This window comes from Sylvia atricapilla, chromosome 15, assembly GCF_009819655.1.
Source record: "Sylvia atricapilla isolate bSylAtr1 chromosome 15, bSylAtr1.pri, whole genome shotgun sequence".
Taxonomy (NCBI): Eukaryota; Metazoa; Chordata; class Aves; order Passeriformes; family Sylviidae; genus Sylvia; species Sylvia atricapilla.
The window spans coordinates 9,677,517-9,694,405 of NC_089154.1; the positions used below are offsets into that span (position 1 = coordinate 9,677,517).

Here is a 16,889-nt window from a genome sequence, read left to right on the forward strand (position 1 = left end):
GAGCCCTGCACGGACGGGCGTGGCCGAGAGCAGTCGGGTGGAGCCGAACACAATCGGGTCACGCCGAGCAGGGGAACACACGCAGCTGCCGCTCAGCCGACTAGATCCGAACCGAGCCGAAGGCAGCCGGGCGCAGCCGACTGGAGCTGAGCAGAGCCGAGGTGAGGAGCCGTGGGAGGGACGACGCGCCCGGTGCCCCGGGGCCGGCGGTGGCCCCGCAGCCGCCCCGCTCCCTCCCTTCTCTCCTCCCTCCCTCCCGGGACCGGTCCGGGGGCTGAGCCGCGGCCGTGCTACCTCGTTGCTTCTCGCCCTGTCAGAGCCCCGGGACCGCCCGCGCTGCTGGCATGGCCGGGACGAAGCTGATCGTGGTGTTCGGGGCCACCGGTGAGTGCTCGGGGAGAGGCCGGGCCGTGCCGGGGGCCGGCGGGGAGGGCGAGCGGCGGAGGCGTGGGTGATGCCCGAGCTGCCGGCAGGGTGAGGAGCGGGGCTCGGTCCCTGTGGCGGTCGGGGCGCTCCGTCCCGCGGCCCTGGCGCACCCCTGACCCGCCGCTCCGGCAGGGGCCCAGGGCGGCAGCGTGGCCCGGGCGCTGCTGGACGACGGGACCTTCAAGGTGCGCGCCGTGACGCGGAGCCCCAGGAAGAAGGAGGCGGAGGAGCTGAGGCGGAGGGGAGCCGAGGTGGTGAAGGCAGATCTGGACGATGCAGCATCGCTGGAGCAGGCCTTGGCGGGTGCCTACGGAGCCTTTATCGTCACCGACTTCTGGGGACACTGCAGCAAGGAGAAGGAAATCGAGCAGGTACCTGTCCAGACATTAACTGGGACCACATGCGGAATGATCTGGCAGGGTGGGTCATGAGTAGCATCAAAGTGGGGACAGCTCTTGGAGCAGCTGTGGCAGCCCTGATGGTTTGAGTGGCCAGTCCAGAAGACCCCGAGGTCTCACAAACACCAGGTCCCAGTTCTTGCAAAGTCAAGACTTGCACTTTGCTCCCCTCACAGCTGCATGGCTCCAGGGTCTGGTGCCTTCAGGGAGTTGATAGATCTGTTATGGAGATCTATCTTCCTACTTCCCAGGAGTTGGAGTAGCAGGAGTGGGAACACTGGGCTCCTCAGAGCCTTCCCAAGGCAGAGCTGGGACTGCAGACCTGTAGCTTTGGGGCCAAAGTCCTGCAGTATTAGAAATCCCAAGGGTGGTGTTCACCCCACAACAGATACTGCAAGGTGGCAGAGTTGCCACACCTAGATAGCAACAAACAAAAGATTAGATAGTTTAGGGCAGGTATGTTGTCCAGGCAGGTTCTTTATGCTGGTGCACATGTGTTTGGTGGAGCAGCGAGCTCCAAAACTGGAGGGTGTGTGGTCTTTCTGAAGTAGGATGGGGTAAGGAGAGGATTTGGCTCCACCTGGACACCTCAGCTCAGCCCTGGTCCCAGCTGAGGGCTGGTGGCGCTTGGATCCTCCCCAGAGGGAAGGGGGATGTGGGGATGATGGGGATGTCCCCCTCTCCATGGCTGGTTTCTCCCTTCACCCAGGGACGGCGCCTCGCTGACCTGTCCCAGCGCCAGGGCCTGCGCCACGTCGTGTTCAGCGGGCTGGAGAACGTGCACAAGCTGACAGGGGGCCGGCTGGAGGTGCTGCACTTCGATGGCAAAGGCGTGGTGGAGGAGTACTTCCAGAAAATTGGGGTTCCCACCACCATCATCCGCCTGCCGTTCTACTTTGAGAACTTCCTCTCCATCTTCAAGCCGCAGAAGGCCCCTCAGGGAGACTCCTTTGTCCTGGGTGAGCAGGAGCTCTTGCTCTGTGGGTCACTGTCCTGTGACTGTCCTCACTGCTCCCACTGTGCGGGGCTGAGGGGTGGAGAGACTGCAGGGCTGTGGGCTGGGTACGGTGAAGAGGCCTCTGCCAACTCGACCACAGCAAGCTGCATTGTGGTCTTTAGACCAGGTTGGTGGCCTGCAGGAAATCACCAGGGTCCTGGGCCTGTTTGTGCTGAGGGTTGTTCTGCAGATCCCAGAGCAGCTCTGGACACCCCAAGTTCCTGCATTTGGGATGGTGGAGGTGGGGCTGCAGGAGACTCAGGGTGGTGCTCTGTTGTCAGGGTCTCTTAGCTCAGCCCAGCCCTGCTGTCCTGCCTTGCCATGCTGATGGGTGCTCTCATCCCCCCCTCACCTCATGCCCTGACACTGGGAGCTGAAAACCCTACCTCCGCAGAGCTGGGCTGCACTGCAGCTGGGGTCAATCTCTCCATACAGAGCTGCCCATGGGCGACACCCCAATGGATGGGATGGCTGTGGAGGACCTTGGGCCCATTGTACTTTGCCTGCTGAAGTCCCCAGGGGAGTACATCGGCCAAGTGATGGGACTCAGCACAGGCAAGCTCACCGAGGCAGAGTATGCTGCCATCCTCTCCCAGCAGACGGGCAAGACTGTGACAGCCAGCAAGGTAGGAAGTGTCCCTTGGTGTAGGTGATGGTCCTGAGGGACTCATAGCTCGTCTTGGTACAGCCCAGCACTGGTGTCCAGGGTTAGTCCTGCTGCCCCTGGGTGTGGGTGCACAGCTTGGCACCAACGCTGCCCTATTGGTATTGTCAGCTCTTGGAGCACACGGATGTACCCAGGCAGGTCTGTGCCTGGCTCTGAGGGAGGCAGGTCTGTGCCTGGCTCTGGGGGATAACTGAGCTGAGAGGTCTCCAGCAGAGCCAGGGATGGGCACCTACACAACAGGTTTCTGCTGGGTGCCCTTCCCTTCAGCAGGGCTTCCCCCAGGGCTTTGCTGTGTCACCATTACAACAGACCTGGCCTCTGTGCTGTGTCACTGTTAACAACACCCCGACCACTCCCTGCCTCTTCGTGACTTATTTTTAATCCTTGTTTGCATTTCATTTGTGCCTCAAGCAACCAATACAATGGATGAAGGTGTGGTGGTTCCCTGCTTTGAGAACAAAGTGCATTTCATTAGAAACAAAGCCCCTCTGGTGCTCTCTGCAGGTTCTGCTCTCCCAGAAGCACAGTGACCACCAAACCCTTTGATTCAGGCAGGGAAGGATGTTTTAGGGTGCCAGGTGGCAACCCTCCTTGACCACCCAGAACCCCTAGAACCCCTCAGCCATAGCTCTGGTGTGACAAAGGGCTCCCTCATAGCTGCTCCAGACCCTGGCCAGCTGTGTGCCAGAGCTGGGTGCTGGCCCTAGCCTGGCTGGCCTGTTCCTGCCAGGCAGGGCTGCATCCTTTGCCCAACCCCAGCAGAAGTGCCTTCAAGAGCCCTCTGCACCAGTGGCAATGCTGTGACAAGCTGCTCTGACAGAGCCCTCATCACATCCTCTCAGAGGCTGAGGGGAAGCCCCATCAGCCTCTGAAACACTGTTTTTTTCCCCAATTCTGTTGACAGATGTCCCCTGAGGAGTACGAGAAGCACGACTTCCCTGGGGCCAAGGAGATGGCTGCCATGTTCCGTTTCTATGCCCTGAAGCCAGACCGCAACGTGGCCCTGACCATGAAGCTCAACCCCAAGGCCCGCACCTTCCAGCAGTGGGTGGGGGACAACAAGGATGCCTTCTGAGCCTCCCCTCCCTCCTCTCCCTCCCTGGTTCCTGCAGCAGGTAGGGGACCTGGCTGAGGAGTGAGGTGCCCTGAACCACGCTGCCTTCCCAGTAGTGCCCCAGGGAGAGGCTGATCCTACCCCGGCTGGGGAGAGCTTGGCCCATGTGCTGGTCCATGCGTGTGCTCCTGCAGCGTGGCTGGGACTATTTAGGCAGTTGGAACAAGAGGAAGGGCTGGACAGCACAGGCACAGGGGTGGCAGAGGCACTGCCTTTGCATTCTGTCCTCAGGGAGGTGTCGCTTTAGTCATTGGGGGTGTTTCAGGGTGGTGGGAGCTTGTTTTCTCAGGATCACCTCCTTTCCCAGGCAGCTCTGAGCATATGGCACCACGTGGTGGGATGAAGGTGTGTACCCCCAGGGCCTCAAAGGCAGTGCCTTCATGGCCAAGGCTGCTGCAGGCTCCTAAGCAAACAGAAGACAGGGATTTCTCCATGGATCTGTTTTGGGCACTGCAGAGATAGAGCCAGCAGGGACTGCAGTGACTTCTTGTGAATTTAACACAAAAGCTGAGCCTGATTCCTCATCATACAGCTCTGGCCCTGGTCCTTGGACTCCTGGTGCTAATTTCAGTCACTGTCCCAATGAGCTGAGATAAAACTCGACTTCTTCTAGACTGTTCAAGGTTCAGTAGAAAAGCCTCTTCCCCCTCACATCCCTGAAGTGCTGCTCAGACAGGGCAGCTTAGTGTTTAAAGTCAATCCCAGCCCCCAGCAATGCTAGAGCCATCCAACCCTGTCCCCTCCTTGGCCCAGAGACCTTCATCCCTGTTACTACAGGAGGGAAAGGGGGTGACAGACCAGGTGGAAGAGTAGACAAGGCAGCACGGCAGAGCATGTGTTAAATATCTTTTATGAAGTCCATCTTATTTACATGGGTACAGAATCACTTTACAGAAGTTTAATCAGGAGGCAACTGCGTGCTTTATTTCAGCAAATTAAGAAGGGCAGGACTACAGCATGTCCCTGTTTAACTGGTGTTGAACTGATTAGTACGTGGGCTGATGGTACCTGCATGGTATCACAAACACAGCAGGCTACAGTAACCATGGAATACTCACTGCAAGAGCTCAGCTGCATCTGGAAGGAGTGATCCACCTCACTTGCACTCTCACACAAGTAAAACAACAATGCTTTGACCAATCTTTTACGCTACGGGTGTTGCACTAGGGTAATAAAATATTTTTGTCCCCAGTTGGCAAAGGGCTCAGTGATCGACTTGTACCAGTCCAGAAGCAACAGCAGTTGTGTGGTAACTTTAGTTATTTGGGGGATAAACTTGAGGCAAAGTGCAGATTCCATCACTGCTCTGTGCAGGCAATCAGCAGGATAGAGAAAGCCCAGGGCTGCGAGGCAGCCAGGCCAGCTGGGCTCAGACAATGCCCAGCCACAGGGAGATTCCACCTGGAGCTGTGCAGGGCAGCAGGGCTGTCGTGAAGACAAGGTTAGACCTCCCTGACCCACCAAGTCTCCTGGAGACTTCACCAAGCACACTTGGCATTCCAAAGGACACCTGGGTGAGCAGCTGGTAGGCTTGGCCTCCATACAGCAAACTGCTGCTCTGTGCTGGAATATTTATTTCACATTTCCTCTGGTTTGGATTCTAAATAATATTTCAACTTTAATTTTTACCAAATAAGCATCCAGCAGCAGGGTTGTAGAGCAGCCTCCAGAGAGCCATACTTCTGCAAAGCTGGTGTTTTCCTTCACCACTAGTTCCTAGGACAGTGGGTGGGGTTTGTGTTGGTGCCTCGGTGGTCCATGGCCTCTCCAGCTGGGATTCTTGCTGTGCTGCTGACTGATATCCTGTGTTCTCCAGAGCCTGGCTGCCAGAAAGGTTCAGCCCCAAGTGCACGAATGACCTGCTGCTGCTGGCTCCTAGTTCCCAGTAGAACGCTTTCCTGCAGTTGAAATGAGAGGAAGGTTATGACTGCCTGGCTGTATCAGCACACAGCCCACTCTGGGGGCACATGCCCTCCTGTCACACTGTCAGCCCTACAGCACAGCCAGCTTTGAAGCCTACAAAGGTGCAAAGCTGAGGCCCTGGAATCCAAGACTGTGTCTGCTGCAGATGATTCCAAGTCTTGGTGCTCCCTTCAGCACCAACTGAAGCACCTGAGTTACACTGCAGTGATGCACAGTGGGGTTTGCTGTGCTCTGTGGCAAAGGCTGGCTCCTCCCTGGTGCTGTAAGGCCACGGCAGGGGTGAATCCAGCCCGAGTGTGCCAGCACCAGTGGCTCTGCAGCCCAGGATTTGTGTGACAGAACCCAGTCCTGGTGGGACCAGCTCATGGGAACACGCTCAGTGCTTGGAACTGGGCACAGCTCCAGCAGCAGAGCTGCAGGGGAGGCCAGCCACCTCCCCAAGGGTGCACCCAGCATCTGTGCTGCTCTTTGCTGAAGCAAAAATGCACTTTAATCCCTGGCTTGTTGCTCCAGGTCCCAGGGGACAACTAGGGCTGTGCACACCCGTGGCTGGAAGGCCTGAGGCTAAGTGAGAAGCAACGCTGTGCTATTGTGCTTCCACCTCCCAAGAAGTGAAACAAGACAACAGTGAACACAAGAGGCCTCCTACCTCGGATGGGGTGTCAGGAGGTAAACATTTTCTTAAGTTTGGAAAGGAATCCCTCCTTGTTCTCCTGAGCCTCAGGCCTATCCCCGCCTGCGTCAGCGCTAGCCGTGGCCCTGCCACCTGGACACAAACAGCAAAGGGCTGCAGTCAGAGACATCTCCCACCAGGATCAGAGGGCTCTTTGAGACAGGGAATGGCCAGGAGGAAGCAGCTGGTTGTGCTGCTCCCTCACGTCCAGGGCTGCACAGGACTGGGCCCCTTGCAGTGGAAGCACTGGAGAGCCTGGATCCCAGAAGTGGAAAAGCCAAACATGAGCTCAGGTGCTGAGCTGTTCCCTTCCCCTCTCCCCAGCCCTCCAACTAGCAAGGGAATTCTTGTGCTGCACAACTGAGTCGGGGACCACACAGACTTTGGACACAAGTACTTGGAACTGAGAATCTGCCACTAAAAACAAGTGATGAACTTGATCACAGCCAGCCAGGACTTTACAGGGCTAAAAAATCTATACTGCTGGTCCCTGAAACAACAACTTCCTGTTTTAAGGTTGTGTCCTTGCAAAGCAGTGCAAAACCACACCAGGAGCCTGATTTGTGTCATTGCAAGCAATGCTCAGACAGTATCAAGCAGAAAATTAACTCATGTAGAATGGAAAAATCGTCAAGTATTTCAGACCAACTGTTCAGACAAGGAATGTTAAAACTCTCCTGTATGAACAGGTCCTGAGAACTTGTTTGTCCCTCAGAAGTGGCTATAATGAGAACAGAGGAGACCTCTTTGCTAATCTGCTTTTTTCTACACTAAAACCATCAATAACAAGATCCCAAACGCCCCCTCAAGCTTTCTTTGTGCACAGAGCAGAGTCCGGTGCTCCCCAGCCTCCCAGGGCTGAGTGCTGAGCTCGGACTGATGCAATGGATTGAAATCCCGAGGCAGGACACGCCTCCCTCAGCACAGCCTGTCTCTACACTGCAACCTAGTGGCGTTTTAACCCACCTTCATCATGGTAAAAACTGGCAGGTTTGCTTTTTAAAAAATTAATTTGAAAAGCATTTTATTTCTCTTTGACACATAGATGTCTTTTAAAAGTTTGAGTAGAAATTCAGTGCTGAGAGCTCCCTGCCCCAAGGCTGACTGTAATATGGGAAAGACATGATTTTTGTGTTAGGAAAGCACTATAAAACACAACACTGGGAAGTATTTGGCAGATGCTGCCTTCTAATATCCTGCACTTAAGCCTACATTCCTCACACTTTGGCATGTGGTAGAGTAAATTTTGGGATCATTCAGCAGCTCCAAAAGGCTTTCACCTTTGCCTAATCCTAAATGCCCTGTTTGGTTTCAAACCAAAACCGAATTCCAATGGGCTTTAAGAAGCTCATTGTTGCAATTAAGCAAAGAAAATCTGCTTTTCAGTAGCAAGAAACAAAGCTCTTTCCTTACTATTTTACCACGTGTTGAGCCTTTAGCTGCTGCCTCTTCCAAGTACCTCATCCCAGAAACTTAAAACACAATTGCTGAATCTCAGTTTTCCATCTGGAGCTGGAGAGCAGCTTCACAAAGCTCCCAGCTGCCTTCACTCCTCCATTGTGCTGGACGCTGTCCACAGACCAGAACTGACACTGCCATCAATGGACACTCCTAGCCCAGGTTTCCCCACACACACAGAGCTCAGCCCAAACAGAAACCCCCATCAGCACCCCAGGAGAAACAGCCCTGCTGTGCTCAGAACCACACTGGATTGGGATCACACAGAAAATCAGCCTGAAGCACATTTGCTTTCCTGCCTCAAGGCAAGTCCTGGCACAGGGGAAGCAGGGAGATATTAATCAGCACAGCTTGTCTGGACTCTGGAGTACTCAGTGCCTGCTCTCTGTTCACACATGGATTTGCCCAGTAAGTACTGGAACAGAGCTTCCTAGGAAGAGCTGCCTCCCTACTGTGTGCTACTGTTAACATCACACCAGAACTATTTCTGTTACAGCAGGCTGCGCTGGCACAGGCCTCATGGTGACCCTGGCTCACCCTGCTCCCCAGGAGGGCTCAGGGAGCACTCTGCACTGCCACAGCAGCTGCCAGGGCAGGGGCAGGAGGTCCCCCAGCTCACCTGAGGCTGTGTTGGTGACCCCATTCACGGTGCCGTCCACGTCGGCCTCGTCCTCGGCGTAGCTCATCATCAAGGCTCGCTGGCGATCCGTCAGCCTCCTGTGGCACCAGGACAGGGCTCAGGGATGGCCTGGGGACAGGGCCCCACAGCCCCCCACACCTCCCCCAGCAGCACCCACGAGAGCAGGGACAGCAGTACGTTGTGTAGGAATACACCAGCAGTCTTTAAATGAGCCTATAAGGAATGATCTATACAGAATTCTCAGTGGGAGAGGAGAGATGGGATCCACTGCATTTCACCTCACGGAATTTTCACAACTTTTAAACAATATTTTTTTTGCAAAAAGTTTTTAAGATTTCACAGGAACTTGTTTTAGCTCTACTTACTGAGGAACTTTTATCTTTATGTGGATGTAGTGGTCTCCGTAGCCATAGCTGTTGACCTTGGGAATGCCTTTCCCACTCATTCGAATCCTCTGGTCTGGCTGAATACCAGGGGGTATCTATAAACACACAGGTGTCACGTTTATTACTCTAATTAAACATTTATATAATAATTAGACATCTATAAAAATTATCTGCTCCTCCAACAAGCTGTAAAGTAGGATGGGAGGGTTCTGATTTGCTCATGCATTGGGACACATCCCAAAGCTAAGCCAGTAATGATGAAAAAGCCTTTGATAGAACAAGTAAAGATCGTGACACAGCCTGTAGCCCTCAGATGGGGTTTGTTCAGCAATCCCTGTCCCTATACAGCAAGAGGAAAGAAGCTGTGACCAGGCAGGTCACAAATGACCCAAGGCTCAGTCCTGAAGGAGTGCGAAATGCAATACTGGCAGACTTCAGAGATTTTCTCTACCTTTTGCAGCAAAGGAGAAGCCTTTGCTGTGCCCCACTGATTCATGCTCAGTATACTGGTACTCACTGTGATGTTGATTGTCTCATACAAGCCTTGACACCGGGCTGTGCCTCCCAGCACGGCCTGAGCTACTGAGATCAGGAGATCCGAGTGGATATCGGCTCCGTTCCGTCGGAACACAGAGCTCTTCTGAACCTGGGGGGCAGCAAAGTTCCAGAGAGCAGTGAGCACACCAGTGTTCTCCTGGTAAACTGCTCCCAGGGGTCTCAGGAAAAAAATATACCATCCCCAAACTGCATGGCTAAGAACTGAGTTAATATTTGGTCTAGTAAAACACAGATCTTGACATAACTGCATTAGCCAAAGGATTGGAAGGCCTTTCCTTCCTGCCTCAGGAACTCTCTCCCCTAATCCTGCTGTTAGTTTATCCATGTCACTGTGGTTCTGCAGAGACAGACACTGCCTTGTCCAGCACCCTGAACACAGGAAAGCCACAAGTGAGAAGGAAATGAGGCACCTTGTGAAGCACTGGCCTCACAAGCTGCAAGAGAATTAAACCCTCCTGCACCATGAAACAGGTGCTGGAAAAAAAATTTTCCTCAACAGGGATGTGTGTGGCAGGATTCTGACAGAAGAGGCCCAGCTACAGCACAGGTGCAAAGCAGCCCTGAAGGTGGATCTGCAGGACACTTCACCAGGCAACTCCTGCAGCACCTCCCACAGCTCTGCCACCCCTGCCAGCAGGCAGCTCCCTCACATTTCCAAGTCAAAAACTCGAGGCATGAAGAACCTACTCTGCATTTTGATTCACACTACCCTGGGGGCCTGGTCCTGGAACAAGCAGCAACTCTTCAAGAACAGATTCAAAGCTACCCCCATTGCTACAATGCAGATCTCCTGCTGTCTCTGAAAGTTCACAGAGATCATGTTACCTCAGCTGTTCCAAAGGATCACTGGCTCTTCCTCCTCTGCCCGTTCTGCAGTCCTTTCCCAGGCATTTGAGAAGGGAAAAAACCAACTTAAATAATAAACCAGCTTAGGATACATACCCTGAACGTAATGAAAATTTCTTTCTTCCCCACAGGCATCCGAACTGTCTGCCCATCCTCAACACCTGCAATCAGAACAGGAGAGAACGTGACCTTGGGTTATAACCCACATGTGCCATGGATACCTACAACTCTTGCCAATCCCAAGAGCTGGCGAACACAGCCCAAAGGAGGAGAGGTCAGCACATGTTTAGATCTCTGAGGTGATCCCTATGCCCCCAACACGCTCATCACTTCAATATTTAGAGAATTCGTTACAGAAATGCATTGGATTAAGGAACACAGCAGCCTCCACAAGCTGCAGGAAAATTACAGCCTGCTCACCCAGGGTGGTCTCAAAGAAGCAAGTTTTAGTCCCACCACTGAATTCTCCTCTCTGCTGAGGAAGGCCATCAGCACACCCCTCTGAGCTTAGCCAAGGCTTTCAGGATTCCCACCCTCTCCCCAGGCTTCATCAAGGACAAATGAAAGACCCACAGCAACAAAACCTTTGGAGATTCCCTCTTTGAAATCTGCCTAGGAGGACTCAGACAAGAACCAAAGCTCAGGAAGGGCAAAGCAAACATTTATATCCATGGCCAGAAGGTCCATCTCATCACTAGCCCATTCCATTGCCAAGCTCTCAACCTGCTTTGCTCTAAAGACCATTTCTCTGCAGCAAAATCTGTAGCTGGCAGTGGCAGTAACTATAGCTCTTTAAGAGACAGCAGCAGGGAGGTACAACACTGACCAGCTGGCACAGGAACCATCACAGTCTTCTTCTGCTTGGTCTGCCCCGTGCCGCGGCACACGACGCAGGGCGTGGTGATGATGGAGCCGCGGCCGCCGCAGCGCCGGCACGTGGAGCGCATCACAAAGGGGCCCGTGTTGATGGTCTCCTGGGGAGGGACACACACATTGGGCAAAGGAGTACTGACAGGGGACTTTGCACCCAGCATGTTTGAGCTCTGATGACACACACACACACCCTGTCAGGACAGGGGTATCCTCAGCAAGGGCTGGAGCAGAAAGCTGGCTCTGAAATCCACTTGCCATCATATTCCAGTTACCTCTGAACACCACCACTACTACGAGCAAGTGTCACGTGGTGAGGGCAAGGGAAACACCACCCTCAATATCTAGGCTTTAATGTACAAGAAGGAACAAAGCTCCTTACAGTGCTATGAGTGTCTGTGTTCTGATGACTCCAAGGACAATCCATTTACATGAATTACTGCCAGGGTCCAAGAAAACCTTATGGTGACTAACTGTGAGAGCTGCCCACCAGACTGAAGCACACAAGGAATCAGATGCATGGAAACTCAAAGCCTGCAGCTCCATCATTACCTGCATCTTCTTATTTTATTATTACCCTTGGGTTTTCACCACCTTCCTCCACCCTCCCAAGTCAAAAGACATCCATTCATTGCCCAAGTAATTTCGGAGCTGTTCCATATTTATATGGTTTGTGGGATCCAGCCTGAAGGTTCATGCTTTTCAGCTGAGCACAGCACTTTAACACAAAGAAAATCTTCCTAGTGCCTATTAACACCAAGCTGACATTAACCCAGCTTTACCCGAGATAAGCTGATGAGTGGTGAGAATTTTTCACCATGGAATGAAGTGACTCTGCCCAAGAAGGGAAGGCACAGCAGAGCTGGTGCCCTGCTCAGCCCTTACCATGCCCGTGCCATTGCAGTAGTGACAGCGCTGAGCTTTGGTGCCAGGTTCATGTCCTTTGCCATCGCAGCGCACACAGGAGTCCTGGATGTTCACCACAATCTCCTTGTTCACACCTTTTGCAGCTTGGGTGAATGTCAGTTCCATGATATACTGCACAGGAAACATGGAGATAGATCCATGACTGAGGTGTGACAGGGTCTTAAGGAAACTGAGAAGAGTTCAGGCTAAATAGCAAACAATGCTTAAAATGGAAGATATCAGTAAAGATCACTGACCAAAGAGGAAATTCTCCTTATATGAAAAATGTCATTTTTAGTAAAACTAGAAGTACCAAACACTTCTAGAGACAACACATGAACCATCAACACTTAAAGGAGCATTTAGCTGCAGCATGAAGAACAAGACAGATTTTGTTTTATTATGGGCCTCACTGCAACATAAAGCTAATTAAATTGCAAAATTACACCAATTAAGCAGCCAAACATATTGCCGGAAGGCCTGGTTTATAGTTACAAGGTATTTTGTGGGTTTTAGCATTACAGATCAAAGCAGGCATATGTAAATCAACCTGCAGCAGAAACAATGCCTCTCCAGCAATGGAACTGCTCGGCAGTACTGGGTGGTGTCAGTTAACACCAGAGAAGTAGCTCAAGCCCAGAAAACATATCCTGTCTGGAGGTATGGGGTGTGTTTCTGCACAGCTTAGCAAAACTATGAGACTCTCCTCATGCCATGGTACACTCACATACTGACATTCCCAGAAATAACTCCTTGCTGAAGCTCCCAGAGCGCTCTGCTACAGAAACTGGGGAGAGACACTGCTCTGAATTTCCCATTTCACTCCTAAATAAAGGCACCTCCTACCTCCTGTGGCTGGTCAAAGACAGTCTGAAAATCGCCGAAAGGGGATCCTGAGAACTCCCCAAAGATCTTCCTGAAGAGCTCCTCGGGGTCGATGGAGGGGCCGCTGCTCCAGTACTGCCGCCCCGCGCCAGCCCCGGCCCCGGCCGCGCCGGCCTCGAAGCTCGCTGTGCCGTAGGCATCGTACTGCTTCCTCTTCACCTCATCACTCAGCACCTGGGGCAAGGAATGGGGCCATCAGGCCACTGCAGGCTCCAGGAGAATCCCTGGCTCTGGTCTCAGAGCTTCCACCAAGGTCTCGCCCAGCTCTCAGCGCCACGGGAGTTAGGGACGAGCTGCTGCTTCCCTGGTGTCTCTTGGCTCATCACCAGGAAAATGCCAAGATCTTAGTGATTTATAATAAGCAGAAATAACTTTTATTAAGCAGCTGATCGTTATTGTATCAGCTGAAGAGTGCTGGAATCAAACAACAGAGCTGGGGGAGCACAGTGAAAGTCCCTCTGTCTCAAACATCTGCTTTGGTGGCTTTCATTTGATTGTTTAGACTGACAGTAATTCCATGGAAGTGACATCCATGCCAGTTACTGCTAAGGAAGTGGAAAACTGAAAGAGCCCCAAGCAGCTAAATCAGATATTTGGACCAAGTAACTTCTTGGAACAGAGGTGCTGCAGACTGAAGTGCATCAAAAACCAGCCATGGAAATGTTTCCCCTCATCTACCCTCTAATCTTTCCTCCGTCTCACCACAATAAAATCCTGCTATTACCTCATAGGCTTCTGCCAGCTGAGAGAACTTCTCCTTTGCTTTAGGGTCGTCCTTGTTTGTGTCAGGATGGTATTTCTTTGCCAACTAAAAAACAAAACCCAACTATTACGGACAGGCAGGAGTTATTTACTTTACCATATCTCCCATATCAGGAAAAACACATCAGGCAGAGCCTGACATCCACTAGATGCATTCCCGGGAACTAAACCCTCCATTTTCCTTTATTAACCCAAAACAAGGCACTACAGGAGCTGTTCCTGATCTTCTCAGCAATCCCAGATCCTTCTGGAAGGAGACAAGCGATGACAGCACAGGCAGACCATGCTTTGGAAGCGATCCCCAAGGCCATGTGCTGAGCTTTCCCATTGCCTCCTCCCCTAGTCTCCAGCGGCTCCAAACACGGGGATGGATTTGTTCCCTGGCTCCTCTCTCTGCCCACGGGGCCCTGTGCCCGGCCGGTCCCGACGCACCTGGTAATAGGCCTTCTTGATCTCCTTCTGCGTGGCCGTGCGGGGCACCCCCAGCACCTGGTAATAGTCCTCCTTGGCGCGTGCCGCGCTGCTGTGGAAAGCGGCGGCGGCGGCGGCAGCAGCGCGTTTCGTCCCTGCGGGAGAGGAGGGAGAGGGGCCGCCGTGAGGCCGGGCCGGGCGGAGGGAGGGACACGGCCGGCGGAAAAGACCCGCGGCCCTTCAGCCCGGGCCCCCCCCCCGGCCCCAGCTCGCTCACCCGCGGCGCAGAGGCCGGCACGGAGCAGCAGGAGGCGGCGCGGGGCGCGGGCGGGCGGGACGCGGAGCCCGCGGAGCAGCAGCAGCAGCGGCGGCCGCGCGTTCCCCGCCCCGCGTCCCGCGGCCGCCCCGACCCAGCGCGACGCGCTCCCGGCCGCCATCTTGGCCCGCGCGCGGCGCTGCGCCTGCGCACCCCGCGGGGGGGCCGGGCTGCGCCTGCGCACGGCGGGGCGGCTGTGGTGCGCAATGCTTACGCATGCGCGGGCTTCGGCCCCGGCGGCGCCGGACAGAGAACGTGTGGGGACACTGCTGGGGACAGCCGGCCACTGCCCTCTGGGGACCCTCGCGCAGCGGGGCTGGGAACCCTGCCCTCCGCTCTGTTTTCGCGGTCTGCGCCCTTCCGGGGCTGCTCTTCTCCCCTAGCAGGTGAAATATCTCACAGGAGTGGAATAAAGGCTCTGAAACCGCAGCGAGTGCAATGACACAGCGCCCACACTCACACAGCACAGCAGCCTGGCACGGCACCCACCCTGACACAGCGCCCACGGCGAGGCAGCAGCTTTCCTCTGGAGAGGAGGAGGAGGATTCGTGCCAAGCGTGTCTCTCTCCCGCCCTCATCACCGGGGCTGGCGCCTGCGAGCGCTCCTTAGCACAGGCTGGGGCCTGCGGCGCGGGGGAGGCTCCGCCGGGCTGAGCGGCGACAGGGATGCGCCAGCTCCTGCCGGCTGCTGCCGCGCACACGCCACTGTCACAGCCCGGGTGAACGCAGGGCAGGAGGCCTGGCCTTCACCGGCGTGGGTGACAGCCGGGCTCCGCCGGGCGTGGGTGACGCCGCAGCCGGGCCCAGAGGGCTCAGTGGGCTCACATCCAGCGCTCCCTCCTCCTCTCCCTTCCCCGCAGCCGTACACAAAGGCCTCTGTTCACCGCCGGCTGCCGAACCCTGGCGGGGCGAGCACGCTGAGCCCACGCCACTGGAAACCTCCCGCTGTCCCCGTGCCCAGAGCCCGGCGGAACAGCTGCCCTTGTGTGGCGGGACAGCCGGGTGACAGCCGGGGATCACAGCCCGGGGTGGCCACGAGCCTCCGCGGGAGGCAAGGAAGGGGCCGGGATCCCCGGGACTGCCGCACAGTCGCCCCGGGGCTGCCTCCGACGCCGGCGTTGGGGGCTCTGGCGGGGGTCCGAGGAGCCGGGGCTGGGGCTCTGTGCCCTGCTCACGGTGACAGCGGGGACACGGGACGCCCGTGGGGCGGGGGGTCCGGCGGGTCCAGCCCAGGGGCGGCGCTCAGGGCGGGGCCCCGGGCCGGGCCGGGCTGGGCTGGGCACGGCTCGGTGCGGTACAACCGGAGCGCCATGAACCGCTTCAAGGCTTCCAAGTTCCGGCACACCGAGGCCCGGCTGCCCCGCAAGGAGGTGAGCGCTGCGGGACCCGCCAGTACCGGGGGATCTGGGGGGCGGCGGGGCCGGGGCTGCCGGCGGGCAGGGACGGGCACAGGGACAGGCACGGGGACAGGGCAGGACCGGCCCCGCCCCGCGGCACCGGCAGAGCGCGGCTCCGGGGCCCGCAGCTGGGGCATCACCGGTGTGGCATCACCCGTGTGGCGGGGCCGTGCCCGGGTCCCCCGGCCGCGGTGCGGGCGCGTCGCCCGGGCGGCCGCTCCTCGGCACCCACTGCTGCCCATCCCGGGCTCCGCGGAGGATCCCGGCCCCGGGGCGCTCCGCAGGTGTGGCTGGAGGGGTATCCAGCCTTCTCCTGGGCCGGTGCAGCCCCGCTGGCCGGCAGCGGCTGGCGTGGGGTGTTTTTCCGTGGTGGCTGCTCCCCTCCTGCCGCTGGGCACGGCTGGCACAGGCGGTGCATCCCCGGTCCTTGCTGCCTGTTGCCATTCGGTATCTCACCCTCCTGTGCCAGCCAGGGGACCGCGCACCAAGTGTGAAATGCTGGGCCTCGCTCCTGCCGCCCCGCTCTGCCACCCCGCTTCCGCAGGCACGGAGGAAGTGCCGGGCCCCACGGGATGCTGCTGAGCTCCATCACCCTGCCCATGAGCCGTGGAGCTCGGCACCGCTGGGGCCAGGCAGTCCCGGGGGTCCCGCTGGGCAGCGCAGAGCCATGCGGTGCCCCAGCTCCATCAATAACCAGCCCAAACCATGCCCAGTGTCACAATCCATCCTGGCACGGTGTTGGCAGTGAGTAGCCCTGCCCTGCTATCCCCTAAACCACAGACCTGGGCCAGGACCATCTCCCAGGTTCCTGTCCCTACAGATTTGGCAGGGCAGGGGCAGAGCCCCCTTCACCCAGCCCTCCTCAGCACCATGGCCATGATGGGGCTGCTGCTGCTCCCAGCCCTTGGCTGTGCACACACTCCTCTGTAACTTCCCAGCTGAGCTGTCCTTGCACCTGGCTGCCATGGCCTGTGCTCACACGCCTCTGCAATCTAGCACAACCCAAAACATCCTCTGAGCTTCAGCTGTGGGAGGGGACATGGTGCCCCCATGCCCATGGTGTGCCAGCCTCGCTGTGTCTGCAGAGCAGGAGTCAGGTCACCAAAATCTCAGTTGGGTGAATGTTTGGCTGTGAATCCCATGGTTCAGATGAGTCACTGGCAGTGGGGAGTGTGCGTGCCTGTGGGGTGTGGGTGCTGGGACACCTGGCTGTGCAGGGCATGGCATCCTCCAGGCAGGGATCTCCATCCCATCAC

General features: G+C 56.1%; 3 protein-coding genes across 6 annotated transcripts in view; 2 read left to right on the forward strand and 1 right to left on the reverse strand.

Annotated features, from left to right (window-relative positions):
- Window positions 1–4,375, forward strand: NMRAL1 (NmrA like redox sensor 1). Of its 2 annotated transcripts, XM_066330101.1 has the most exons (6): window positions 1–161; window positions 318–384; window positions 559–797; window positions 1,534–1,783; window positions 2,257–2,447; window positions 3,393–4,375. In XM_066330101.1, the coding sequence occupies exons 2-6, from the start codon at window positions 345–347 to the stop codon at window positions 3,561–3,563; spliced, it is 891 nt and encodes a 296-aa protein (XP_066186198.1). In that variant the 5' UTR covers window positions 1–161; window positions 318–344; the 3' UTR covers window positions 3,564–4,375. The 2 variants fall into 2 exon arrangements, with proteins under 2 accessions (XP_066186198.1, XP_066186197.1); XM_066330100.1 differs by having other exon boundaries at window positions 1–384.
- Window positions 4,376–4,437: 62 nt separating this feature from the next.
- On the reverse strand, window positions 4,438–14,374 carry DNAJA3 (DnaJ heat shock protein family (Hsp40) member A3). Of its 2 annotated transcripts, XM_066330098.1 has the most exons (12): window positions 14,198–14,374; window positions 13,942–14,075; window positions 13,472–13,555; window positions 12,709–12,921; window positions 11,842–11,994; window positions 10,913–11,060; window positions 10,183–10,247; window positions 9,200–9,328; window positions 8,662–8,777; window positions 8,276–8,373; window positions 6,175–6,291; window positions 4,438–5,500 (listed from the first exon to the last, which is right to left on the reverse strand). In XM_066330098.1, the coding sequence occupies exons 1-11, from the start codon at window positions 14,355–14,357 to the stop codon at window positions 6,188–6,190; spliced, it is 1,404 nt and encodes a 467-aa protein (XP_066186195.1). In that variant the 5' UTR covers window positions 14,358–14,374; the 3' UTR covers window positions 4,438–5,500; window positions 6,175–6,187. The 2 variants fall into 2 exon arrangements, with proteins under 2 accessions (XP_066186195.1, XP_066186196.1); XM_066330099.1 differs by lacking the exon at window positions 6,175–6,291.
- A 1,126-nt stretch (window positions 14,375–15,500) lies between these two features.
- Window positions 15,501–16,889, forward strand: part of LOC136368108 (mitochondrial import inner membrane translocase subunit TIM16-like) — a 37,114-nt gene continuing 35,725 nt past the window's right edge. For both annotated transcript variants that reach the window (XM_066330111.1, XM_066330108.1), the window contains exon 1: window positions 15,501–15,606. In XM_066330111.1, coding sequence (XP_066186208.1) covers window positions 15,547–15,606 — 60 coding nt within the window. In that variant the 5' untranslated portion in view covers window positions 15,501–15,546. The remainder of the gene's footprint in view (window positions 15,607–16,889) is intronic.